The sequence below is a fragment of the Embiotoca jacksoni genome, unplaced genomic scaffold (genome assembly GCF_022577435.1).
Source record: "Embiotoca jacksoni isolate LCO1_2020_lvr unplaced genomic scaffold, fEmbJac1.0.p SCAF_7, whole genome shotgun sequence".
Lineage (NCBI taxonomy): Eukaryota > Metazoa > Chordata > Actinopteri > Embiotocidae > Embiotoca > Embiotoca jacksoni.
In genome coordinates this window covers 15,626,518-15,653,978 of record NW_027185425.1, presented here as the reverse complement: position 1 = coordinate 15,653,978, position 27,461 = coordinate 15,626,518, and the positions used below count along the sequence as shown (strand labels likewise).

Genomic DNA, 27,461 nt, shown 5'->3' with positions numbered 1-27,461 from the left:
GTTCACGGACCAGCGGTTGGTTGCTGCTTGTTTTCTGACATTAGCTTCTAACTCCAAGCACTGTTGTGCCATAGAAGACTGTAGACTCTAAATTTTATGAAGTAGTTTATTCAGCCAGAGGATGAAGACATTTCTTGTTACCAGATTTGGAAACACAAGTTTGAGAAATGTACATAAAACTTGGCAGAGCTGTGCCTTTTTACACTATTTTCAGTTTATTTTGAAGGTTTCAGGATATGCTCTGAGTTATACATCGGAAGAGATAAACTTTGATATAGGCAGCAATTAAGCAGAAGGCAAGAAGGTGTGACAGCAGACTGCAAATAAATAGGATATGCTAAACAGCTCCAGTAGTAGGATTATAGCTCCATAGGGGCCTGGGGTGTTTGGAAGGGTGTTAATACCAGATGGAGGCAGACAAACTATCCACAACACCTGAACAAACTGCTCAGGTGCTGTGGTTTGTTTTGCTCTCAGTTGATCAGTGCTGTCTCCGAGATGAACGTTTTTTTTTTTTTTAATGACAACCAAGCAGTGAGAGACTCGATGACAATCTCTTTTGTCCTTTTCCTTCAGCTGGCTGCCTACCGAGCAGCAATAACAGCGAGGCTTAGTGCAGAGACAGAATGGGAATTCAGGATGTGAAGATGCGTTTGATGACTAAACCTCAGAATTGGTTCTGAACCTCTGAGCAACCTGCGGGGTCTTCAGGAGGAATCTTCCTCTGGTGGGGTTTAACCTCTTCCCCCCCTGGAGTTTCCTGTATCGGGGTGTTTCTGTTACAAAAAAATGCAACCTGCCGCCATTTTTTCAAACGCTGCCAAGCGACTATGACTCAAATGAATGTAGCATTTGTTGTTCTTCATTTCTGTTGCATCACATTTGGTAGAGTTGCAGTTGAGAATTTTTAGAACAGGTTCAGTAACATCAGTGTCTGTGACTCATTGTTATAAGGCTGTTCTTTACTTTGCAGTTTTATTAGGCAGACACGAAAATGTCAATTTGTTTTTCGATTTTTTTTTTTTTTTTTTTTTTTTTCCAAATCTCACTCTGACCTGAAGGAAAAAGATACTTGTTCTATTTTCAAATTTTTCCCATGTGTCTCTGATCCGTAGAGCCATGGTTATTCGGTTTAACCTTTCATTTTTTTGTAGCTGCATGTTACTGACTAAATTTGGGAATGTTTTATTTTTTATCAGGTGGAAATTTCAAAGACCAGCCGCGGGCTTAAGGGGTTAAGAGATGTTCTCTTGCTATCATAAGGATGATGGTGGACTTACAAAAAAAAGATCGGCAGAGATCACTATTTAGCCGTTCATCTGCGAGGGATGATGAGCAGGAAGACTTCCATGCCTTCAATGTTCGACTCTATCTTATTATTATATCCTCATGTTGAGACACTGTCCCTTTCCTTCTCATAAATAGACACGGAAGGGAACACAACCCTTGAAAAACATAAAAAATGTTCCTTTCTTTCCAGACAATAATCAGATAATCATGAAACAACTGCATGTAGTTAATAAGATTGTCATACTTATGTGCTGTTGTGCTCTTTCTGTGATTCTCAGCTCGCGCCTGGTGATGCCTCGGGAGCCCCACTTCAAGTAAAGTGTCCACGGACCAGTAATTGTTCAGTGGTTGTGGCGTCCACTAAACTACGCAGCCTGACGGGAGCATTGCAGAAGGCACAGTGTGAAGCTCTGGCGGCAGAGGAGGAGAAAGAGCCAAACATTTCTGTGATGCATCTAAGTGCAGGAGCAAAGGGAGCAAGTGGGAGTAAAGAGGCTGCTGTCTTTATAACGGGAACCGTACTGCCCACTTACAGATGGACCGGACCAGATCAGGTAAAGTAAACTCATTCTTATGGTTTATAATTATAACTTACCAATGCGTGTACAGGGAGGACAGAAGATTTTTTTTTGGACATCAGCCATCAGTGCTACATGAATATTATCTCTTTATAACCTTGAATTAAAATTCAGGCCAGTGGGTGCATCATGAAACTTGCCCTGCCAAGAGTTTGTGAAGTTTTCATGTTTGAGCCAAGGGTGAAAAGCTGCAAAAGGTCACTTTTGTTCAAATATTTGTGGGGTCAGGGAGCAAAGACACACACGTTATGTTTTTTTTATTTTTTACATCGCATCTAAATGCTGATCTGCGGTGACTTTTGAGAGAAACTGGCTGTTTTGATTTTTTTTTCTGCTGCTGCCTTAATAGCAGATAAAAAGTTCAAATATGGACTTTTTGAAGCCCCTTTCCAAATGAGGCCCCTGTGGCTATGGCCATGCTTCTGAAATGAGTCCACTCAATGGCAAAAAACAAAGCAACTCATTATGGTGACTCACTCAGTCAGTTTAATCTATTTCTCTTTCTTTCTTTTTTTTGCATTCTTATATATCCTCGAAATTGGGTTATTAAGGACACGCTCATGTGGCCCACAGTGACCTCAACACATTAACTGCAGTGTGCAGAGTTTGTTCACCTCCAAACACCTTAAACAACATAAAAGTGCTCCGTCAAGATTTGGCCTTGTGTTGGAAAAAAAAAAAAAAAAAGTGTTAAAAAAATACCTTTCAGGTTGATGAGGGATTAAACTTAAGTGTTCAAAGCCGTCTGTAAATATATAAACATTATTTTATCCATGTGTCTAAGCCAAGAGGTAGGCATGGTTTGTCAAATCATGTTTAAATGAATGCATTTATTTAGAACTGGCAAGTGAATTAGCAGATGTGTACAGGAGAGAGAAATTGTGTTATAATATTTCTAGTTTCTCATTTGTCGTGCTCATGCCTGTCAGCGGCAGTTAGGTGCAGAGTAATGATTTCTAATCGTATGCTTCTTCCTGCTGCCAATTTCAGAGCGTGGTAAACTGATGGTTAGCTCTGTCAAAACGTTTGAGTGATCGTCGTCCCCGTTCTCTCGTTACTTTTGGCCCCGTCCTCGCTTGAGTCAAATCTGTTTGGATTGGACCAAACAAAGCTATAAAATTTTCGCAAAATAAAAAAGAAAAAAAAGAAGTGAGCTGGAGGCAGATCTTTTGTGGCCCCATATGTGAAAATGTTGTGCGCTGTACATGTGTTTGTGCATGTGTGTGTGCATAGCTGCACGTCTGGAGGAATTGCGAGATATGTTGTTGTGACATGCCTTGTCTTCCGTTCTGCAGGAAAACAAAGACAGTCGCTGCTGGATCCAGACAGCATAACTAATTAGTCACGAACACACATGCGAACGCACGCACACACGCGCACACACACACACACACACACACACACACACACACACACACACACACGCACACACACACACACACACACCCATGTACAGGCGTACTTATACACAGCATGGATACGTGCGGGAGCCAACGAGTAGGATATGATGTCACCTCCATAACCATAATTACCCGTCATAAATCATGTGGTGTGACACCCTGTCACAGAGTGAATGGGTGTCCTATGTGCCAGCCAGGGATGGCTGCACTTTACTGCTGGGTGCCACCATGCCACCATACTACGGACTTGCTCTGACTCCAGCATGCGTGCGTGTGTGTGTGTGTGTGTGTGTGTGTGTGTGTGTGTGTGTGTGTGTGTGTGTGTGTGTGTGTGTGTGTGTGTGTGTGTGTGTGTTTTGATGTTCATTTTTCTTCACTCATCGTAGCCTCACGAATGCTACAAAGTGTTCTTTTATGGTTCCTTTGCTATCGTTTAGTAACAGCGTAGGTCTGACACACTGTGCATCTTTCTCCCGGTGTTGTTTGTCTCAGTGTGAAATGAACAGTATGGAGTAAAAGGCAACGTGGGTCGCCTGGAGGAAAACCATCAAAATATTTTGACTCTCTCTAAATGTGAGAATTTTACCATAAAAAATACGATTAGTGCAAAGAAGACTGCATTTATTTTGTGGTAACTGTTGTTTGTGATTACTTTTTTAAATTCAGCAATTACTCACAGTTACAGTGACTAATTCCAGTGATGCTTCATTCATTGGACAGTTTGAGTGTAAGCTTATTTGCTGTCTTATGGCGAGTTTGAGTGACAGTAGATATCAGTTTCTTCTCTGTTCTTCTGTGCATTTCAGGCAGGCTGCTATATGATAAACTACCGGAGCACACGTAATCGTCCGCACGGTTAAATTCTGGATTACTTAGCGAAAGTGTTTGTTGTCTGATTTCAGTCAAAACAGGTTCCTACTAATTTTTCACAATAAAAGCTTTAAGAAATCAAGGGTTTCTGTTTCCTGAAATGTTAGGAGGCTTTTAATTTGAAAGAGATACAGGAAGTGTTGAGTTTGTATTAACGTGTAATGCAGTAACCTTAAAAGGGCAAACTGTAGAAAATCAAAACAAAGCTTCGAGTTAACATTGTGACTAAATCAATAGCTTAATGTCAACATGAAAACTGTGTAAAAACACATTCCATTTGTTTTTATTGACCCTCTTCCATGACATACGATTTAGAGATGATTGAATCTTCAAAATGTAAATGAATTTCAACCGAATAGAGATACCTGTAAATATTTTATTTTATCTCTTGGAGAACTAAAAGTGGTGGAGCGTCAACAGTTATACATCTGTGGCTTTTGGGAAAGTCTGCTGCAGATTTGCTAGCTTAGTGGAAGGGGCATTAGCTTATCCCAAAAAGAGAAGCAATGTGACTACTGTAACATAAAAGTAGTCTTATTTACATGTGTTTTCTTAGAAGTGCTATCACGAGAACGGCACCAAGCTGGGCCCATGCTTCTATAGTACCGAAGATGCCGTAGGTACTGAACATACTGGACTATAACAACAAAATGTGGAACGACAGTGGCAAATGGCGTAACAGGTCTGCTGCAACTTGTTCAAGAAAAAAAAAGGTGTATGTGAAGATATTTTGTAAGTAGGAAAATCAGGGACAGATTATAGACAATGAAAAGCCAGCATGGAAATGATTTGCATATTTGAACGTAATACATTTTTTGTGGAGGATTGGAATTGTTGCTCGGATCCAAAAATGACTTTTAAATTTCATTAACATTACGAGATAAGGAATTCGGCCTGCCATACATCTTAAAGTTCAATAGTGACAAAACAAAGGCCAATGTGATAAATCCATATCACAATCCACATTCACAGGTACAGTAATCTTCTGCAATACACATTCATTTGCTCAAACTTCATTCAGGAAGCCGTTCTTGTGGAGTATTGGAGGACAGCGGTTTAATAAGGGAGATCTGGAAGCAGGACAATTGTAACAGCTGTAACATCCAGACATCCAGTATATAGTATTTGTGGTGCTGGATTTACATATCGTAGAAGAGTCAACTATTAGTATGGTGGACTTCCACACTACAACTACCCTTCTAGTTTTACTTCACTTTTACTTCCCCATACTGTACTGTAGAGAGACCTGACTATTCTGTGTACTCAGATTCAAATTAATATGGCTGACCATCCACATACCAATCCTCTATTGCATTTAGCTGTTGAATATCTAGAAAATTGGCAAACCTGCGTGGACAGATGAATACGTTGGCGATTAGGTCAGACAAGTATCCTCTGGTGGAAATTCCCAAATGCAGTTGGAAAAATGTCAGTTTCAGGTGGCTTAAAAACAAACATTTACAAAGCTTCATGTGGAGTCAATTCAAGTCAACCTTATAAAGCGCTCTGTACCTCTCATACATAGACTTTGGCAAAAATAATTCATAAAATACAAACATAAGACAGGACAGTATTACAAAAGTATATAAGATCGGATAAAAACATATAAGAAATGATAAAAACATAAGATAAAAAGGTATTGTGTTATTATTCAAATTCATGTGAAATTCCTTGAAAAGGGAAACAGTCAAAACCGCATGTGATTGTTCACATGCGGTTTTGACTGTTTCCCTTTTCAATGAGTAATATGCACTGAGGAATTTTTCAAGAAATGCCTAATTTTGGGTAGCAGTAATACATATTTATTTAATTTATTCAATTTAATAGCTTTCCATAGACAGCCAGTAAAGTAATCCTACATCAAAAATGGATCTAAATAGATTCATTCATGTAAAAAGTAAATGAAAATGTTATCTAAATATCTATAAAATGCCATTATCAGCATATTGGGTAAGTTCACCAACACATTACGTCAGTGTACTGAATAGGGGATGTGTAGCATATGTGTACTTGTCCTTTGCGCCTATGTAGCAAAGTGTCCTTGCTTTATGGAACAACAACACAGGGAGTTTTCATTCCCCGTGGATAGGCGCACATGTACCACACACACACATGCTTGAGCAAAACTGCTGACTCTGCTGAATAGAGCAGCTTCCCTGTCACTAAAGCCCTTGAAGTGTGGAAGCAGCTCCAGCAGTCCTTCTGCTGTTTGAGTCAAATGCACACCTCCACTCCCCCCTCCCCTTCCCCTCCCCCTTGTCTCCTGTTCCTCCAAACTCCCCTTTTTTTCTTCTCACACTAATTCACTGCATTAACTGGACTGCTGTGACTTTTATCAAGAAAATATACTGCCAAAGTTGTCGTAAGAAATGTAAATTTTCAGCAGCCCAAACAGTTTATGCGTTAAAGCCGCGCCGAGATGATAAATTGCTCTTCTTCTCTCAAACCACAGAGAATATGTGCAACCCCCTGCCTCCTTCCTCTTCGTCTCTGTCTGCCTGCCTCCACCCCTCTCTGACATATAGACTCATGCTCATCCTTTTCTTTCAAACACATATCACTTCGCATATACTGTAGCTTACACGCTTGATCAAATCTACACAGAGATTCACTGAGCTATATTCGTCTGCTCCTTGTGGTGTTTTTTTTTTTTTTTTTTACTTGTGTAATCCTTCCTTATATAAGTGGACTGGAGGCAGGCGGGGTCACTCCATCCGATACGTTGTACTCAGGAGGACCACTCAGGTTTTGTTTGTGTGGTACGGCTCGTCTAGACGCTGATCAAGGTTGAATATTGGCAAACTTATGAGACTTGACACAGATGCCCCTCAGAGTTTCATGTTTTTTTTGTGTTTTTTTTTATGTGTGTGTGTCTGTTTTGGAAGCAAAAAGCAGCAGGGCATATTGCTGATAAGGAAAACTGGCTGGCGTGTGAGACCTACAGTATAGAAATATCATCATGAGACAAAGACCTGCCAATAAAACACAATTCAACCGTATGTAGCTCTTTTTTATAAAGTTCTTTCATGTCTTGGAAGCCTGCCTGAAATAGGTGGCCTGTAGGTTCTTAACATTTGTCATTGCTGTTACATCAGAAGATTTTTTTTTTTCACTTCATAATTCTCTTTGATTTACTGATCTCGTTTGTGCTAGTAACAGAATATACAATTCAATTCTAGTTATGTGGGTTTAATCCAGGGGAAAGAGTGAAAAACGATGCCTGCCTCTAGCCTGGTGTTTCCAGACCCAAATTCTCTGTGAATATACGTGTCTGTACACGCTCCATTAGGGATTGTTTCCAGTCGTTGCAGCCCAGAGAACATACAGTATATACTGTAAACTAGTGGAGCTGCGTTTAACCAATCGGCATTGACCACCACATGACATAACCTATGATAAACAACAGAGACCCTCCCCCACTGTGAGAAGAGTGCAACTCCATGTCAGTAAATAACCTTTGTAAACTTTAGTCGTTGTCCAGGCTCCGGCTTCAATTCCTTGACGTTTACTTGCATTGCTGCAGCTGTTCGTAGCGCTTTATCTAACTCTACCAAAGACGCCATTGTTGGAACTATGCTTGACTTTAACATCGCACTTAGCCACTCCCACTGGTCGCTGATTTGTACGCCCTTCAGAGTGCCGACCTTTATGCGAGCAGGGTTTCCAGACTGAGGTTATGAACATTAGGCAGGCAGATGCCAGCTTGCTTCAGCTATGAGAGCTGTGACACTATAAAGCTCCGTAAAGCCAGGAGGAGCTCTGGATTCAGGTTGTTATAGAGTAATGTGTAGAATGTTTCAGTCTGAGCGACACCTTTCACACAACCCGGTATCACGGCAAAGCGTGTAATACACCTGCCAGTCCACTAGAGGGCAGGGTGTCAGTGTCCCGGCTTTGCCTTGCGAGGCATCAAAAACCATCAAACCAAGTGTTAGGGTTAGCGGAAAACAAAAAACACACATTAAAGCCAAATTCCCCTGGAGTTGAACTTTAGCTTCTTGCACTGTAGTCCATGACTTACGACATCCACCATCACCATTTCTTAGGCTACATATAAGTATTTTACAGCCTTTGACTTCCATCACCTGACCTCTCTCAGTTATCATGGGTCTTCTTCACACGCCAAGGCAAAGCAGTCTTCGCAAAGATGCACGGCCTCTAGAGGACTGGTGGGTGTATTACACACTTTGTCGCGATACGGGGCTATTTGGCGTCGTCATTTTAAATGTTGTTGCTTTTAAAATATTGATAATAGCTGCTTTATGTTGAATAGAGAGCATAGATAAACTGAGACATGTGCAGCAGCAGTAATGAGATTATGCACTGATAAGTGGCTGTGATGAGGTCAAGAAAGGTTACACTTGACTGTTTAGTGTGTTTAAACCATTGATTGTCTTTCATTAGAGCAAACTGACGGGAAAAAATAAAAGTCTTTCATGGACAAAGATGATAAATTGTAACACAGGTAATAATTTGGCAGACAGTTGATTAATATTTTGTGTATTCAATCAGTCACATAAAACGAGATTCAAAAAGAGCGACTTTGCAGCGGTGCTTTCGCTCGGTGCGGTGAGATCATCTGATCAACAAACGTGCTCGCTGCTGAACTTCTATTTCTGGCATTTCTGTTGATGAAAGAAACATTTCTGAAGGTGCTTTCAACAAATTTATGCTGCTGCTTCTGCTGAGTGCAAAAAGTCACTTTCTGTGCGCCAGAGGTGCTGTGAACAAAAAGCTTTCATGAACTAGCTGCTGGTTGAGTCACTACTTGTTGGCAGAAACTGAAGCAAAAATAGACCTTTTATTTATAGACAATGTTGTATTTTTCACTTTCTTTGTAGCTTCAGTATGGTATTCAACCAAATGTATTCTTAATATTTTTAATATGTTATTATTAACCATGTTATAATAGCATAAAATACATTCAGTAGAAGGACAAAAGAGGAGGAAAAGACAAGGAGGAGAGAGAAGAAAGACGTTCTCTCTTCGTATGTTTCTATAAGTTGAGTCGAAGGATATATTTTTCAGATGGAAAGCTCTATAAGAGTACACAGGCTCAGAGTGAGGCACAAGGCAGAAAACCATGTCAGTAAAGTGAAAGAGAGAGAGGGACTGTAGATGAGTGTACAGAGAGCACATCTGTAAAAGCCATTTCTCTATAAGGTAAGGAGAGGAAGAAGGGAATAAAGATAAATGTCCTGTGACATTCTGAAAGTGGGCCAGAGCAGGGTGTGTTTAAACTGATCCATATGGGCAGCAAGAGAGAGAGAGAGAGAGGGAGAAACTGTATCATCTTAATACAGTTTGAAATATAGCGGTACAGTATTAACTGGTGCATGTTGGTTTTGCAATTATTGGGTTTTGCTCACTGTTTGGGCTGCAGTGTTTCTGATTAAAAGACGTTTAAAAGTAGTACACTCCAAACAGGAGAAAAACAAATACAGACGTCAGAGGAAGACATACAGTGTGACCAAAAGTATACAGACACCATTTTTACCTTCTTTTTTTAGTCAGGCAGTTTTTTGGGACCTTATGGGAACTCCAGTTTCAAACAGTGTTGATTTTGATGTTGTCTTTTTGTTTTTTTTGACAAAATAAAATACAGTCTTTAAATTTGGGCTTAAAAACTAAAGACATTATCAAAGTAACATTTTTGTCATATATCTGTAATTATTATGTCTTTGTCTTTGTTGTGGTTACAGCAAATGGTCCTGAGGTTAATGTGTAAAGTCAAGGCAGTGTTTACTTATTTACACACTGTTTCCGTTTCAGTTGTCTGGGTACAGCTTGAGACGAGAAGCTGTAGATGGACTGCCAACATTAATCCTGGAAGTTGCTCTTTCTCTGATAGTAACACAAAAACTAGCTAACTGAATGTAATGTTCTTGTTACATATACATATAAATCTTTTCCTCCAAGATCATGTAATGTCATGTTGGATAGCATTACTCAGAGTGACTGAAGGTTATTAATGCCAGATGCTTCTTAGTATCGGCAACAGGTCAAGTGGCTACATTTTTTTTTGTAGTTAAAAGGTCACGTTTTCATTGACAAAAGAATTTCAGACAGTACTTAAGACATGCATTTAAGACAGCGTGGAATTATAGTTTGAGCCTGATATTGTTTTCCACAATTATTTTGTGATAAGAAGCTTTAAAATACATGTACTCCTCCTTCATCTCCCTCTATAAATTAAATGTACTGAACTCACTGAAAAGTCCATTCTCAATGTCCTGAAGTTTCCATATCATATTAGGAAAATCTGCTTATACTAAACCCTGATTGCCGTCCAGACAAGTTGTCACAAATTCTTGCTTGTATGAACACAACTTAAACTTAGATCTAAGGTAAGCATGGAAAACCTTTCCAAAAACACTGGATCGTCATGTTTTTTTTTGATACCTACAGAAGTTTTACAAAGACGTACTACTGTCTTCTAAAGTCTAAAGAACCACTTTCATTAAGTGAACATACTGTAATACAGCAGTAGGATCATGTGATCTGTGGCTGTTCCCTCGCCATGAGGTATTGTAAAGCTCTGGGCAATAGATCATGCATGTAGCGGCCATGTTTGACCCCAGATTCTCCAGTTTCCATAGCTTCTCATCCCATGGGAGGAATTCATGTTGGTTCTCTCCCCTCCTATACCTTCTCCCCACCACTCAACCACCATTTGTTACGTTTCTTTTTCATGTTAAGTTTAGATGAATCGCATTAGGAGAATTCTGCTGTATCTTGGAGAGGCTGGTATAACTGTTTAAGCTTTTCTTGGTAATGAAATGTGAAGTGGGTGGACTCAGGCTTCGCCATGCCTGTGTGAGAGTTAATTTAAACCAGCTATACTGTAGAGGGGAAATGTGATTTTTGGCAGGCTAAGATGTGGTTTGCATTCTCCCTCTTTTTCTCTCTCACACGCCAGCTGGGGTTAGACTGATACAGCTTTTTGAAGGCCAATACAGATATTTTTGGTTTGACATTTTCCGTCTTTAATGTAACAGTTTTGCTCCAAAGTATTCCCTGTACATCTATATTACAGACACAGTTCTTATAGATAGGGTGGCCACTATTAATGCAGGGTTATTCTTTCGACCCCTCGTGCTGACATGGGCTGACATGTTTTATCATGAAAATGAAACAAAAATATTTTCCAAAAAAATGACATCATGATGTTAAGAGTTTCCCCTGCCAGTAGTTTTTTTTTTTTTTTATCCAGATCAGGAAAAAGCTCTGCTTACTTCTTAGTTAGTCTGTGTTTCTGTGGCTTTTCTTGCTCAACGTAATTTTTCTGAGAGAGTTTCTGTTGTTGCTCTTTTTGAAAATCGGATGATACTTTGGTTTTTGTTGTCTGAGCTTTACTAGTATCTGTTACTCTAGTGTCTGGTAAAGTCTGACAACTTTATAAAAAAAAAAAAAAAGACTGAGAATTGTGCATAAAAGTACATTTATGTCCTCAGGAACCGTAGTTTGACAAATTGATTGTAAGGTTCGTAATGCTCGAAAGCTCGAGGAAAAGCTAGAAAAAATAAAAAGCTGTTAAATGAATCTTGCATTGGGGTTATTTTGTGGAAAGGACATTTGTTAGCATTCAACGACTTCAGCAATAATACGTTTCAGGCAGTGTTTCTGCAATCAAAACTCGTGAGATATATTAATGTTAACAAAGTAATTGTCTTTTTGGCTGGACGGTAACAGCGGTGAACGCAAGTGTGTGTCTTGACTGAGTGACAGTGCCAGTGAACCTGGTTACGCCACTGACCAACCAAATGCTGCAGCTATTGGTTTCAAATGAGAAGCTCACCTTGGTGAAAATAGACAAAGCAGCGGAGCTGAGACATTTCCACTACTACCACTACCCATCAATTTTGGTTGAATTTTAAGAAATTACCTTTTCAAATGAAATAACAAAATTGAAATTACTGAAATTTAGGAGGGCTCATGACTTTTGTCTTACATGTTGTGGGGTAAATATAATACCAGACAAAATGTTGTTGAAATTACCCTGTGCAGTTTTTGACCACGAGTCACACTACAGAGCGGTGGCTTCCTATTTGGTTTGTAACATGCATGTGCAACCTGGGTGTAATACATATTCCTGCCAGCAGTGGCAGCTTTTGCACTTATTGACAATTAGCGGAGAGAGGGCACAAAGGCAGCGAAGAAGACTACTATCTAGCTAACATGAATGTTAACAATGTGTGATTTAAAATATTTAAGGAATGTGCTATGAAAATGTTTGCCAGGCTGAAAGGATAATGGAGCAAAAACTATCTTAAACAGGGGTTTGCAATTTGCCAGAGCAACATGGATAAATTTAAGGCACTGGATGTAGCATTGTGAGCCAATTTGGGACCAATTTGTTCCAGTGACTAACCATGGTCCTGCAAAAAAAAACAAGAAATATTCATCAAATGTCTGTATCTGATATCATCTCAGTCTGTGGGATGGGGCAGTGGGTCCAAAGATAGACCTGATGCAGGTTTTGGGTGGCACAACGTGAAAGCCAACCAGAAAAGGTTTTGTTGAGTATGTGCTGACTGATCAAATTTAACTGTGATAAATGGACAACATCCTGGAGTTATTCAATACTGAGTCCTCATATTGCACTCTTGCCGAACACACAAACCACAAGCTAGCCCCAGCTAACCCACACATTCCTGTGTGAATCAGTTGATTTATAATCAGCTAAAGTTGTCAAACAGAATTAAAATAGATACTCCAGTATGTGGAGAATGAGAGGCTTTCCTTTCCTCTTCACTTTCTCCTGTTTTTTTTTCTCTTATGTGTCGGCTGCTATAGGCTATAGCCTTACAGTGTTTGAACTTTTCTTATGCAGAGGAATTATTTGTTCTAGGAGAAATGAAGGTCCCTCCTTCATGACTACCCACAGGCCCTTACATTTTAATCCACAGGTGGAGACCACCCTCACCGGAGGCCCACACAGCTGCATGCACGTTCATGTAGACATGTATAGGCGAAAGCACCCATAGACATACCTGCACGGACACGCACGCAAAATGACCTGGAGGTACAGTGGATATGCACAAAAATATGCACACAAACACGTTTCAAAGCACACACATGCCCTGATGTGCACACATGTCCGTGTACTAATGCGGACACGCACACTGAGGTGAAAGGATTCCTTGTTCTTTTATCACAGAGAGGCCTCCCTGGATTGAGATGACATGGCAAGTTTGCTAATGTCAGAGAGGCTTTCTTCTACTGTTACACACACACACACACACACACACACACACACACACACACACACACACACACACACACACACACATAGGCAACCCTGAATGCCGTCAGCTGGCTCACCAAGAAAGACCACACACACTCACACTCATACACACATGCCACAAACGAGACTACTGATCCCTATCTCACACACTCACACACACACACACACACACACACACACACATACACCATCAGTGGTGCCATATGGGGAGCAGTGTCGGTGGTTGTGTGTGGGATCAGTGGCAACTGTAGTAAGCTCCACAGAAACACCATTAACCTTGACGGGGAAAACGTACAGACAGAGAGATGGACACACCGGCAGAGTGCGAGACACATTTCTACAACTTCTTACAAGTACTCCAATCTTTCAGCACAGCAGAGGGAGAGTTGTCATACAAGCTCTCTGATACATTTCTTGTGTTGTTTTTTTCATCTTCGTCTTCTGTTTCATGCAGTAAGGCCTTCCTTCACACAGTGTGCAGTAACAACTGGGTCATTTCCACTGTGGGAAAGAGAAACGAGCCCATACACAAGACAACCCATCCATTTTCCCTCCTCCTGTATTTGTTCCTGTCCTCCGTCGCTCCCACTGTCTGCTTCCTCTCTCCCTCCTTTTTCTGGGATCCTGGGGAAAGTCCCAGTCCCTCTCTCTCTCTCTCTCTCTCTCTCTCTCTCTCTCTCTCTCTCTCTCTCTCTCTCTCTCTCTCTATGTCTTCCTCTTTCTCCTTGCATTCCTGCACTGAGTGGAAGGCTAAGGCCCTTTCACACTGCAGGAACCCTAGCATATGTGTGTGTGTTTCTATGTGTGTCAAACTGTGCAGGAGTGTGAGAAAATGTCCATTTCTAATTGCACCCCAAGTGTTGAAAGTGCTCTGTAAGAGCTTTGCCACTAAATATAACAATAGACAGTAAAAGGCAGGAAGCTGCAAATATGCTGGGGTTTTGCATTGTGTGTGTGTGTGTGTGTGTGTGTGTGTGTGTGTGTGTGTGTGTGTGTGTGTGTTTGCCTTCAATTGCTTCTACAGCTGCAAGCCCCTTACAGGCCCAGTGTAATCAGTATACTCCAGCTGCACATTTCTCCCACTCAGTGGACTAAAACCATTTGGCCTTGTTACTTTCCAGACTGATGTCTTAATGTGGAGTTACAGAAGTACAGTACACTTGAATCCTACTGGCTGAAACAAAGCTTTACATTCGATTTCGTACATGTATATCACAAATGACATTTACTATTTATGGAACATTTGATCAGGCTGATTTATGGAAAACCTTTAACATGACTTGATTTTAAAAAGACATCCTCTGGCTTCTACAAACATACACATCAAGTTAGTAGTAGAGCCAGTCCATATTTAGGAGTTATAGTTGAATAGTATGTGGCAGTATTGGCACTGTAAACAGTTTGGATCAGCATTAGTCATTGTAATAATCATCATATTAGAGGTGGTAATAGAAGTAGAAGTAGAGGCAATATTTCAACTACATGTAGTAGTTTGATAGTAGTAGTCAAAGTGATAGTAATGCTGGTATTACTGTTTCTACTGGTAAGATTAACAGTAGTTGCAAAGGCACTGGTATAGGAGTATCAGCAGTTGTAGTAGAGGTAGTAAACGTAGTACTGGTAGTGACGATAGCAGTAGTATTTCAGTGTTTCCACTAATTTGTGGTGGACTGAGGTGCCTGTGTTGGGTGGGTGATTTTTAGATCATCCAAAATCTTGCATTTTTCATTTAAAATATGCAATTTCAAATACATTTTTACTGTTATTTCACATCTGTGTAAAATTTTCCTAAAATGTAAAATGAAAATCTAACGCAGATAATTGTCGTAATAATAGCAGAAGTAGTAGTAAATAATACTACTACTAAAAACTACGTAATAAATACTCCTTGGAGTTGTGGTAACAGTACTACTGGAGCAGTAATGATTGTAGTAATGGAAGCGGGATTAGTAGCAAGTAGTCATAGTTGTGTTAGTAGTGGTAATGTAAATTATAACTTTAGTAGTAATAATAGTGGTGGTGGTAGTTATAGTAATAGAGGAGTAAGAGCTGCTTGAAGGAGCACCAGTAATACTCCTGCTTGTAGTAATAGTAGCGGTATAACTGTTAGTAGAAAAGGAGTAATAGTAAAGGAGTATTGGTTGTAGGTGGTTGCAGTAGGAGTAGTAGTAATACCAGCAATGATTGCATAAGAAGTAATACTATAGTTGTAATAGTATTGGTAATAATGGTCGTAACAATAATGGTTGCAGTAGCAGAAGTAGGAGCAGTAGGTGTCGTAGTATTTGCAGAAGCAGTGTTATTTGTTTTCAATGGGTAGCCTCTTGCCTCGCAGGTTTTTCTACCTTACTTGGATTCACATTCACAGAGAACATTGAATAATGTAGACTGACTTGTAAAAGTTCTGCAGCTTCAGATCCCAAACCATCACTATCGACCTTCAAAGGCCGTGTATCCTGTAAGTTTTAGTCTCAGTGAATCCATGTCCGAGCTAAGCCCGAGTTCCTGTTTGCACACCACCACCACCGCCACCGCAGTATTAAGCGTACTGTATTTCTTTTTTGTTTTCATGAGAGAGTTAGACGGCAGCGCCCGAGAGATTCCTCCATTTCTCCTACTTTGCTCACTTCTGCCTATGCTTCAGTGATTGATATTAAATCTGTTCTGTTTGATCAATAATTAAAGGTGCAGTGCCTAGTGTTCCCAGACTAGACTGAGCATTATGAATTATAGATTGTTATTCCTGCTGGTCTGATCAAAGAATAACAACAAACGCCCTTCGCCGGGTTGGAGCACTACCCTTACCAGTGCTCTCAACTGACTGGATAACGCAGGATTATTATTTCATCTCTCTAATACTGATCCTCGATCAGGGCTTTTGCTGCTTAGTGTAATGGTCCAAGTTTTACTGAGGAAGAGAGAGATCCTAGAGAGAGAAAGCGAGAAGCAGAGAGGCAGAGAGGAGAGATGAGTTAAAATGAAGGTCTTTGGCCAGATGGATTCGAAAAACTGCCGTGCTGATGCCAATGTTGGCCAGCATATGCAAAAGACAAGCCTGTTTTAATTATACTTCACCACAACAAACTGAGTATTGTCACGCTAGGATGAGGTACTTCTGTACACAGATCAGTGATCAAAGCGAGCACGCACTCACAAAGACAAATGAACACGCTCGTATGCACATAAATGTACACTCACACACCATCCTTTCTCGTTTTTCTTATGTGAATTCACGTCTCCCTGTTGGGCCTCCTATACTTACATCAGATCTCGTCAAGACCGACTGAGAGTTACATGAGAACGTTAACGCCGCTTTCATATGTGTCTATTAAATATGAAGCTTCTAACAGCAGCTGCTTGTTTAGTTTAGCATAAAAGCTGGAAATGGGCGACTCTCAGCGGGCCGCTGTGAGCTGCTCTGCTAGCATGTTTACTGCTGGCTGACCACACTTGGATGTATGAGCTGCTCGGTTGTCCAACAGACTTCACTGGCTGCAATTTCACAATTTATATGTTTTTCTCAAGAAATGTTAACATGAAAACATTTCAGTTTGAGTTATTGCAAATGACTTGTCTATTTACTTTGATGGCACTAAGCTGCAAAGTGAGATATTAAGCCTGACAAATACTAAATATGGTAGTCAGAATCAGAATAATCAGACATTATGTTTGCATTGATATTCACAGAGTACATTAGGTTGGTTTGCTACAGGTCCCTCCACACATCATTTTTCTTACATTTTAAACCTGCGGCGCAGAATTTTTGTCTCCTCCTTCTGCCGGAGAGAGTAATTACAAAAACTCTGTCAACTTGTACTGTCAGGGTCCACCAGCTTTCTCTGTCGCTACTGTTGCATCTATAATATGGATATATGGTGGATAAATGAAATAAAAGGCGTCACAACACCCTGAAATTGAAATTAATTCGGTTTGCAAAAACATGGACAATTGAAAAAAAGCCCTGTCATTAGATAAATTATTTTATCCCGAATCAAGTAAGCTCGAGGCTACAACAGTAGCCAGCTTGGCGAGCGGAACTCTCTTGTGCGCATGCTCAGTTGATATGGAGCAAGTATGCATTAACCTAGACAGCACAGGAGTGTCTCACTACTAAGCGGATTTAAAAACTTTATGATTTATGTCTCGGTGATAGTTAATAATTAGCGATGGGTTACGTTGTTCGGCAAGGGCTTGAATGTAACAGACATTGATTTATCCTGTATGTTAAAGTCATAAAGCTATGGCTGTAAAGCAAAGCTCGACCCTCACCTATGCTCATGGACTCTGGGTGATGACCATGAGGATAAGCTAATGGATACAGGCGGCTGAAATGCGGTTTGCTTGCAGGGTGGCACACTTCACTCTCACTGAGTGTTAGCAGTTCAGCCATATGGGAGGAACTCAGAGTAGAGTCTCCGCTACACTGAGAGGAGCTACTTGACTTGGTTCGGGAACCTGATCAGGATACCTCCTGGCCAATTTTTGTTGGAGGTCTCCGAGGCACAGCCAAGTCGGACGGGACCCCGATGTTGGCTCAGCACCTGCTGGAGAGATTGTATCTCCCAGTTGGCTGGGGAGAGCCTCGGGATCCCCCCATGACGAGCTGCAGTGAACAGGGAGCTTCTCCGCTTTCCCTACTGCCACCGTGACCCAAATTGGACTAAGCGGTTTAGATGAAATGAGCTTTTCATTTGAAACAGGTACAAGAAGTTGCAACATTTGGCCGACCATCGGATGTTACTTTGATCACTCAGTCCTTTCGTTACTCACTGACTCCCTCAGTTAAACACATTCGGCCCCGCGGTTGCGGTCCAGCCAAAAACATGACAAATTGAGGGACAGTTTTCTAAATCTTTTCCCTTGCTGTAGCGTTCCCCGGACTGTTATGTGTTATGTGATTCTTTACTGTGAAAAAGCTACTGAAAAGCAGCCTGAGCTCTCCAGCAGTCCCTGTTGTCAAAGAAATAGTCCGGTACATAATGTCAAACCACAACAATTTCTTACTGTAGTTCTGTATTTGTATTTTTTTTAAATAAACAAGATACGTTTATTCGTGAACTTTAGAGATGCTGGAAGGCAAAGTTTGTTACCCTTGGGCAGAGCTAGGTTAGCTGTTTACCTGTGTTTACCAATCTTCTCATCTAACTTTTGGCAAAAAAACAAATACTTTTACATCTCTAAATGTCAAACTGTCCCTTTGTCTTTTTACTTTGGTTTGTTTAAAGTTAGCTTATTTTTATCTTCATGTTGTGTCATCATTTCCCTCCACAGCTACATATCAAGACCTGCAAAGAAGCAAAAACAAAACCTGGCAGCCATTGTGCGACACAATGTGAGTAGCAGTGGTGTGTGTGTGTGTGTGTGATTGTGCGAGTCTGTGTGTGATTGTGCGAGTCTGTGTGTGTGTGTGTGTGTGTGTGTGTGTGTGTGTGTGTGTGTGTGTGTGTGTGTGTGTGTGTGTAAAGCATTCGTGCCCAGACAGAAGCAGTCAAAACAGGAAAAAAAACCCTCCAACCAGCTGCCCTTGTCTGTCACCCCTGCTCACCTCTGTCTGATTTTGAGCACACGTGTGTGTATGCATATACAGTAACGTGTGTGTGTGTGTGTGTGTGTGTGTGTGTGTGTGTGTGTGTGTGTGTGTGTGTGTGTGTGTGTGTGTGTGTGTGTGTCCCATTAACACCTGGCCGTCCCTGTCTCTTCCAGTCACTAATAGAGTAGCTGCCTGTAGTGAGAGGAACATTGTGTTAGAGACAATAATAAACTATTACACTGTGGGAAACTGAACTCTCTTCTCTGGTCCTATTCATTCATACAGGAAATGGAGAAATATACAGATATCTACACACTTTGACACACACACACACACACACACACACATCCAGCCATTATACATGTTTCCTTTGTTCACACACTGTACCAGAAATGACCTTATATAATAATAGACATGTAGAGCGATTGCATGTATCGTTGCCTAATATGGTTAATCTAATCAATTGATTGTGAATTCAGGGCTTGTATATTTATATCTGCAGTGTCTCTTGGCACAGTTTCATTTAATGTGGCAGTGCTCCAGATCTGATGCCTTGTTTTCAACTTTTGCCAAAACCTCCAAACCACCTTCCTCCTTTCTAATTCTAATTTCCACTCCCTCTCTCCTCAGTTACACCCACGCCCACACACTCACACACACACACACACACACACACACACACACACACACACACACACACACACACACACACACACACACACACACACACACACACACACACACACACACACACACGTGCACACAGACCCATGCTGAGCCTCTGCTGTGGTAATTAGATACAGTCTGTCTAACTGTCAGACATCAACTGGTACCAGACACCAGACTCCAACCCCATTGGCTAATCCTCCAGACGCTGCTTGGCATTCCGATTGGCTGTTGCCTCCTCCGCTGCTCTGACTCTGACCCAGTAAACTTGCTTATGAACCAAATCCACACATTTCCATTGGCTGTCTCTGAGACACATGACTGGTGCTCACCGACGATCTCTGGCTCCGCTGCTCCCAGAGGAGGATACAGTTATCCTCCTTACAGAGAAAAACAACACCATTCATCACCTCCTTCTCCCTCTCCGTCCCTCCTCATCTATCTCTCTCCCTGCGTTGGGGCTCGTATGCTGTGTTGTTATGTTTCTGTCTTTGTCCCTGTGAAGGTTTTGAAGCCACTCCAAGTCCTCTAGTTGCTCAGGTCAGACTGAATTACCTCCTCCCAGACTATTGAACAGCTAAAGTTGATATCAGATCCAAGCCGGAACAAAATAATCCCCAAGGATGTAATTTATCTAGATTGGTCCCTTTTAAACAGTCTTTATTTTTTGGCCGGGAATTATTTTTACTTCCATTTCCTCCCACATTAGACCCACACAGCCCCTTCAGCGGGTGGACAGTAAGCAGGATAGGCCAAGTCATGGAGCCATAAATATTTATCCAGCTCACTCATCTGGCTCTGACTGCTCGGTAGCAGTGTGATGAGGCAGGATTGGTTTCTACACAACAGGTTTATGTTGTCATATCCTGTTGCGGACTGTGGTGGAAAAACACACTGCTGCTCCCTGAGGTTCCAACCCAGGAAGGATGTATAAAATCTCCCCTCATTTTTCTTGATGTTCTTTTCCTATTTCTGATGGTATTGAGTGATGCACTGAGAATAAAAGACGTGTTTTAAACCCCAAAAACAGCAATTAAATACAGTTGCTTCATATCACAGAAATTAAAATGAATTTTTGCTAAGAAACCAGTTTATATATTTGGTCTGAACTGTAATTATAAAAAAGACCAAATTTGAGTTATATGTTTTTCTGCAATGATAGTGTTCCCTACATTAGGGTTTTCCAGGACGGGTACATTTTTTGTTCCTACTGACAGTGTTAGTAAACTACTTGTAATGTGATAAACTCACTATATGTGTGGGTTCAGAACTTATGAATAATATAAATAATTAAAGCGTGACATAATGCCAGGTAGATAGTGGGACTTCTAGCAAGACAATTAGTTTAAAAAAAAAAAAAAAACCTACGTAATTGTATTTTCTTTATGCAAAACAAGTGTGTAGCATTTAAATCTCAGATTGATGACGATTTAAGTGCTTTGGACCCTGAAGATGAGACACTGAGTCTCATTGTCTTCTCTGGTTGAAAATGCATCTATCGCCACTCTACACTCATTAAAACTCTTAAATGATATTAAGACTAATATCATTTTAATATAATTTTGTTCATAATAAAAAAATTTAACCATTGCATTTCACTAACAATATTTAATTGAAGGGCTCCTTCAAAAAAATTGCTTGTCAGTCAAGTGGTAACCAACTGTGACATCACCCATTCATTTGTGAACCAACATTTTGAAGCCTCAAGTCGAGGATTTTGGTCACCATCTTGGTTGTTTTGAACCAGAAGGGACTATATTTGGAAAAGGAACAGTGCATCTGACTCGATCTGACTGACAACCCAAGGACACTATGCCCGCCCACCTATAGTGGAAACCTGACTGCCCCCCAACCACATCAATCAAAGTGACACACACCTCCAAACATACCTCTCTCTGAGGCCTAATACGTAATTAATGATGGAATTATTTTCAGATGGACCAGCAGGGCACTGATCAGAAGGATTGAATTCAGTGAATGACACCATATTGACTTGTGGAACAAAAATGTAGTTATTTTGTATTTCATGAGAGAATATGAATGAGAGTGAATGGAGCCAGAGGCTTTTTGGAACCAACCCCATGTGGCCCTTGGTGGTATAGCAGTTTATGTCTATGGTTTAGGGTGTTAGTGAGTCCCAATCCCTTTGTATTTAGTGTTTATAAAAAAGTGGATATGGTCGGACTCTGAACAACCAATCAGGGTTAGACAGCACATAACTAGCCAATCACAGTAACACTGTACAAGTTAGGGCCATCTGGTCTCTTGGTATTTTTCTCCCTCCTTTCCTCTTTGATAGGCTCGGCGTTGCACATGCAGAAGTTGTTTGGTAGTTGGTTACAACAGTTGACAACATTGACGTTCCACTTAAAGTCCAGCATAATGCAGCTGCATGTTTGGAGAATAATTTTGTGGGAGGGGACAAACAGAGTTTTAAAATGTGTATATTGAACTACTGACGCTTTAAATAACAAAAAAAAAACAACAACACATTTTTAACGTATTACCTCCCTGCAGACACAGATGCCAGTGTACACCGTGATGTATGAGGGTCAACCGACTTTACGTCGCCCTCATATCCCTGCCAGTGATCAGAGGATATTTGATCAGCAAGTCCCATTAACACATACAAAGCACAAAACGTCATGGTACGCAGAGCTTTCACACACAGAAGATCGGACAGAAAGCCATTCAGCATTCTGTAGTGCCGTGTTCACATGTTTGATCAGGCTTTATGTTTGCTCATATGAAGTGTCACTGTATACTGGTCTATGTACACACACTCAATTATCTCCCCTCAGTAGGTCGTGACGAGAGCTGTGGAGCCAGCAGAGTAGTGGTGTGTGTAATCCAGAGCGCCTGGGCATTAAGGCTGGTCAGTCAGGCTTGTGCACACATTTGATAGCATGGCAAATGATCCGATCAAAGTTTTTTCAAGTGAATTCTTGGAACTGGGAATACTTGGCCAAGCGTGCTGCCTTTGTTTACTTTTTTTTTTTTTTTTTTTTTTAGCAGTGCCATTTATACCTGGCGTCACCCCGGTGCAGCTCAACCACTACAACATACAACAGGGAGTTAAGTGCCTTGCTCAAGTGAAGCATCGTTCCTGATTCACTTCCCTTTCTAGACAGGCTTTTCTCGTGTGGGATCTTAAACAAGATTGAAATAAGACAAAATATTGTTTTAAAATTACACTGTAACGACAGCTCATTTTTGCTGAGAAAAATAAGCACATCCTTGCTTTTAGTTATGTTTATAACATTAAACATAGAAAAACTAAATGAGTTGAAACTATAATTTCAGCTATATTGGCTACATATTTGGTTATCCAACAGGGGGGCAGTGTGGTTTACGGTTGTTTAGTTGCGCTATGTACACACACCTTACGGCTACATCCCTCCTTCATGTCATTGAATCACAGTTTCAAGCTTTGATGCAGCGTGGTTCAAGACTACTTCTGTTTTTGTTTTTTTTGACAGAGACCGTTAATGTGATCAAATATGAATGAAATAACACTGATATTGCAAGAGCTCAGTAGGTGTTGAAATAAGGCTCACCGGCTTTAGCTTTGGTAAATGCTAGTTAGCCTAGCTTGACAGCTTCTACTTTCCCAGGAGAATAAAAGCTTAGCACCACAATGGGTCCTCCCAAACGTCGACTGTCACAGAAGGGACAGAGTGGAGTGAGTCCACAAACCACGTTTTATACTTGAAACCTTCACAGAAAAATAAGCTTCGGATTTCTTTCGGTTTATGAGTCATACGTCACCTTGAGCTGACTTATGATGGCAACGAGCCTTTTCTTTTTCTTGTGGAGCAGCTTGAACGAAGAGGAAAAAGATGTGTTGCAATGGTGAAATGCATTGTGGTCCGAGCTCTGGATATCGTATGACAAATTGATGAAAAGGAAATGTAAAGAAAAGGCAAACAAAAAATGATACTGTAGAAATGAGCCGATGATTCACTGTAGTTCAGCTGTCAGCTTCCTGCTGTTGTTTCTCACTTCGGGTACTTTCCCAATTGAAGCAGCTGGGAAAGTATCAACTTTATCAGCGGTGTATACGTGTAGATAGTTGAACAACACGTTGAAAAGACAAGGAAATGTATTTCAAAATACAAATTTGTAGTTATTGAGTGATTGCTCAAAGATTAGTCAATGAGGATGTGTTGTTTGTAAGAGTCTGTGGCTCTCGGGGTCACGGACGAGCTTGACTCATCTTGGCTGTCAGACAAGGAAGAGCGGCCACAGTCAGTAGGTTTGTTAACCATTTACAAGGATAAATTGGACTTTTTTAATTACCTTTTTCCTGTTTGCGGTTGCATTTATTTGCATTGTTAATCCTTAATTCCTAGAAAATCCCAAAATCGCCTCGTTACTTGCTTTATTAAAATTCAAAATAACTTTGCTTTTTCTCAGTTGTGGAATATTTTAAGAGCACTCATGACTTGAACTTTGCCCTTTGCACTTTTTTTTAGTGCGTGTAACTTTTCTGAAAATCTGAGTTTATTCTACAGTGGCGCGCATTTTAAGCCGCACTGGAGAGAAGCCTTAGCTAAATAGCGTAATGTAAACAGAAATGAAAAGATGAGAAACAGAAAATCCCTGAATGCTTTCAATTGGTCTGATCCGGAGCATAAGCTGTTTTCACAGTAGATACTTTTCTTTCTGTAAAAGCTGAAGCACACATCCACAACTCCTCACTGACACCTTGGGGTTAATCTCAAAGAAAGAAAAAAAACGAGGCAGTTAAGACTCACACACACACACACACACACACACACACACACACACACACACACACACACACACACACACACACACACACACGCACAAAATGAGAGTTTAGCGCAGATTAGCCTATTAGAGATGAACATCAGCAGTATTCTGAAGCTGATTCAGGACTTTTTCCAGACTAAAGAAGGAAATAGGCTAATCTCTGCCCGGACACCTACAATATGTCTGTCAGCTGAGGATTTGCACCTACAGGGCTGTCTGGGCAGGGGCAAATGCTCTATATGGAAAGAAGCATGTGAACTCAAAAACCGTGGGTCTGTGTATAAGTCAGTCGGCTCGACGGTGTCACTGCCAGCATCTTGCTGGAAGCGTGACCGCTATTTTACCAGCAACTGGGCTGATGATTAAGTGACACATGTGCTCAGTAATTCTATCGTCTGTCCAGTAAAATGAACCACAAGTTGATAGCAGGAAGGCACGCACAGTGGGGGTATTTATTGACTGTGAATGATTAAGCTTTTTTTTGTGACCAGTTCTTTGCTCTTGTCTCCTCCGCCATAATCCTTTCCTTTCCTCTACTTCCTCAGCTCCTTTCCTATGCTTTTCTGTCTTCTCCTTTCTTTCTCCTCTTCTTCCCTTTTCTTTACACCCCTGTCATGCCTATCTGTTGCTTTATTTCCCTCCTTTTCTCCCCTCTCCTTTCCTCCCATTCCTCTTTTCGTTCCCGCCTTCAAATGTCCTTCCCTTCGCTATCGTTTCCATTTTTTTTTTTTTTTTTCCTTTTTTGACCTTTCATTTCTCTTCCTACTTTCTCCTCTCTCCTCTCTCCTCACACTTCCTCTCCTCCCCTTCCTGTAATAGCCCACGGAGGCATGCCTGAGTCCCGGCCACCCTCATTAACCTTATCATTAAGCTGACCCCCAGCTGGACTGCACTGCCCTCACACTGCTGTGTGGCTTTGAGGAGTTGTGTCAATACATACACACTCGGCCATTAGGCTGGAAAAGCGGTCGCTGGGAGGGAGGTGGGCAGAGCCGGTGGATGCACAGTAAATTTATATAACAGCTGAGCCAGCGAGGGAGGAGTGTGTGTTTGAGAGAGACAGAGAGAGAGCAGGAGAGGAATGAAAGATGCAGCCAGGTTGATCTGAACTTGCTATGTACTCCACTCCATTTGATGTGCTCTGAGTGTGTGCATTATGAAAGCCCGCTGTGATTAGCCCGTCTATGTCTCCGCGTTATGAATAAGACCCCAGGGGAGCTACGACGTCTAGACTTATTCAGAGAGGAAGCCTTATTATGTGCTGTACGGCAACTATGATGTGGCTGGTGTTCGCTTTACAATCCAGCCGCCGCAGTGGCCTTATGCAATCCAATAGCAGCAGTCGAATCCCAATCAAGCCGTCACACAGGAGTCAGATGAGAGTAGAGTTAATTGAGAGTGAGAGATTATGTTTTTCTTTATAGCCTGTACATTATCAGACATATGAGTGCAGTGCATGGGAATACTGCAGCTTCAGACCTGATCATATTCAGTGTATTTTAAGTACAGTGATTGAGTAATCATCACTAATAAGATATTGATGTAATGTAGAGGAACAAATAGCCCTCTGAGGCAATGATTGAGAGTCTACAAAGGCCTCTACACTGCTTGTTGCATCATATTTAATTCAGTAGTGGTCCTAGACTCTGGGGGGCCGTGGGCAAAGAAGCCCATCGAGGCCCCACCTTGGGGGGGTTTGTGGTGCAGCGGTGGTGCGCTGCATTGTGCCTTTATGGGAGGCTTGGCTTTATAGTTGTCACTGCAAAATGTGTCACTCTGATTTAATTACACTGTGTTTCTTTACAGCATCGAGAGAGATTACCTTGTATACAAAACAGCCAAACTGCAGGTGCTGTTCTTTGATTTCCATGTTTGTCATAACAGCAGAAATTGGGACATCTAATGATGAAAAATGAATTCCTTTTTTATTGTCTTCTTCAAAGGGATCTTGTCAAAAGGAGCAAAGACAAGCTTTTAATCAATATGAAAATTAAGTTACAAGAGTAAGTCTGTGTTCTCACAACCTGTATGGTCTTATGGATTGGAGGACGTGTCGGGCCTAAATTCTAATTTAAGTATGCTAGCCTGCTAGCAATAGCAATGCTAACGTGTTGGTGTTTTTATATATTGCTTACCATACTTAACATTTTATTTTAGAATATTAGTGTTTGCAAATGAGTATTAAATAGAAACCGATTCTTTTTTGTGACTTTTGGTTATAATCCAAGGCATTGGAGAAATTGTAATTGTCTGCCTGTTAATGCTTCTGTTAGGCAGATGTTAAGGCATGGATGTAAGGAGTTAATATACGTTCTATCTGATGAGATATTTCTCTTAAGTATCAGCCTCATGTTGGCGCTAGCAGACTAAAGGAACAGTCCAGGGTATTTGGTATCATGCCAAAGCATGTAATACACCAGCTAATCCACTAGAGGACAGCGTTTCAGTGTCACAGTTTTGCCTCGCGTAGTCGTGTAAAACTATGTGGTTAGGTTTAGGAAAATATTTAGTTAAAGAACTCCACCTTGCTTTCTCCCAGACCTGAACCCTGGTCCTCTTAATGTCAGCTGCTGGACAATTGAACATTTTTATATTTCGTCAAATGAACTCTGTCATGTGACATGCATCTACTTTACAAGCCAACCATGACACGAACACGCTCTCCTCTAGTGGACTGGTGGGGGTATCACACACTTTGAAATGATAATGCGTTGGTTATTAAGACCATTCTGTAAAAAACAAAAAGGTCAGCCCACTCAGGAGGTGTGACAGGAAAAAGTCAGGGACGACTGCTTGGCTATGTGCTGGATTTATCCCCCTGTGGGAAACAAACTCCACAGGGATCCACTCATGGAGATGGCCAAGTCTTAATTATCTGTGATGAGTGTACCACGGTGTTACAAATTCAGTGAAAGGACTTCGTGGCTGGACTTTTAAAACACCCAAATAACTCGTCTGATGCAGTCCTCCAGTTAAATGTCAAATATGCCAACCTTTACAGCTACTGAAAAGTTAGAGCTGCAATTTTTTACACTCCACAGTGATATGTTAGATAACAAAAATACAGCTCTGTTATCAGACTCTGTGGTATATATTAGGGTAGC

General features: G+C 41.0%; 1 protein-coding gene across 4 annotated transcripts in view; it reads left to right on the top strand.

Moving 5' to 3' along the window:
* Nucleotides 1–27,461, top strand: part of nrsn1l (neurensin 1-like) — a 287,058-nt gene that overhangs the window by 170,854 nt on the left and 88,743 nt on the right. For all 4 annotated transcript variants that reach the window (XM_069177068.1, XM_069177067.1, XM_069177071.1 and 1 more), the window contains exons 3-4: nt 1,569–1,844; nt 18,657–18,717. Coding sequence is in view for 2 of the 4 variants with exons in the window: in XM_069177071.1 (XP_069033172.1) it covers nt 1,569–1,844; nt 18,657–18,717 (337 nt within the window). In the remaining 2 variants the exon portion in view is untranslated. The remainder of the gene's footprint in view (nt 1–1,568; nt 1,845–18,656; nt 18,718–27,461) is intronic.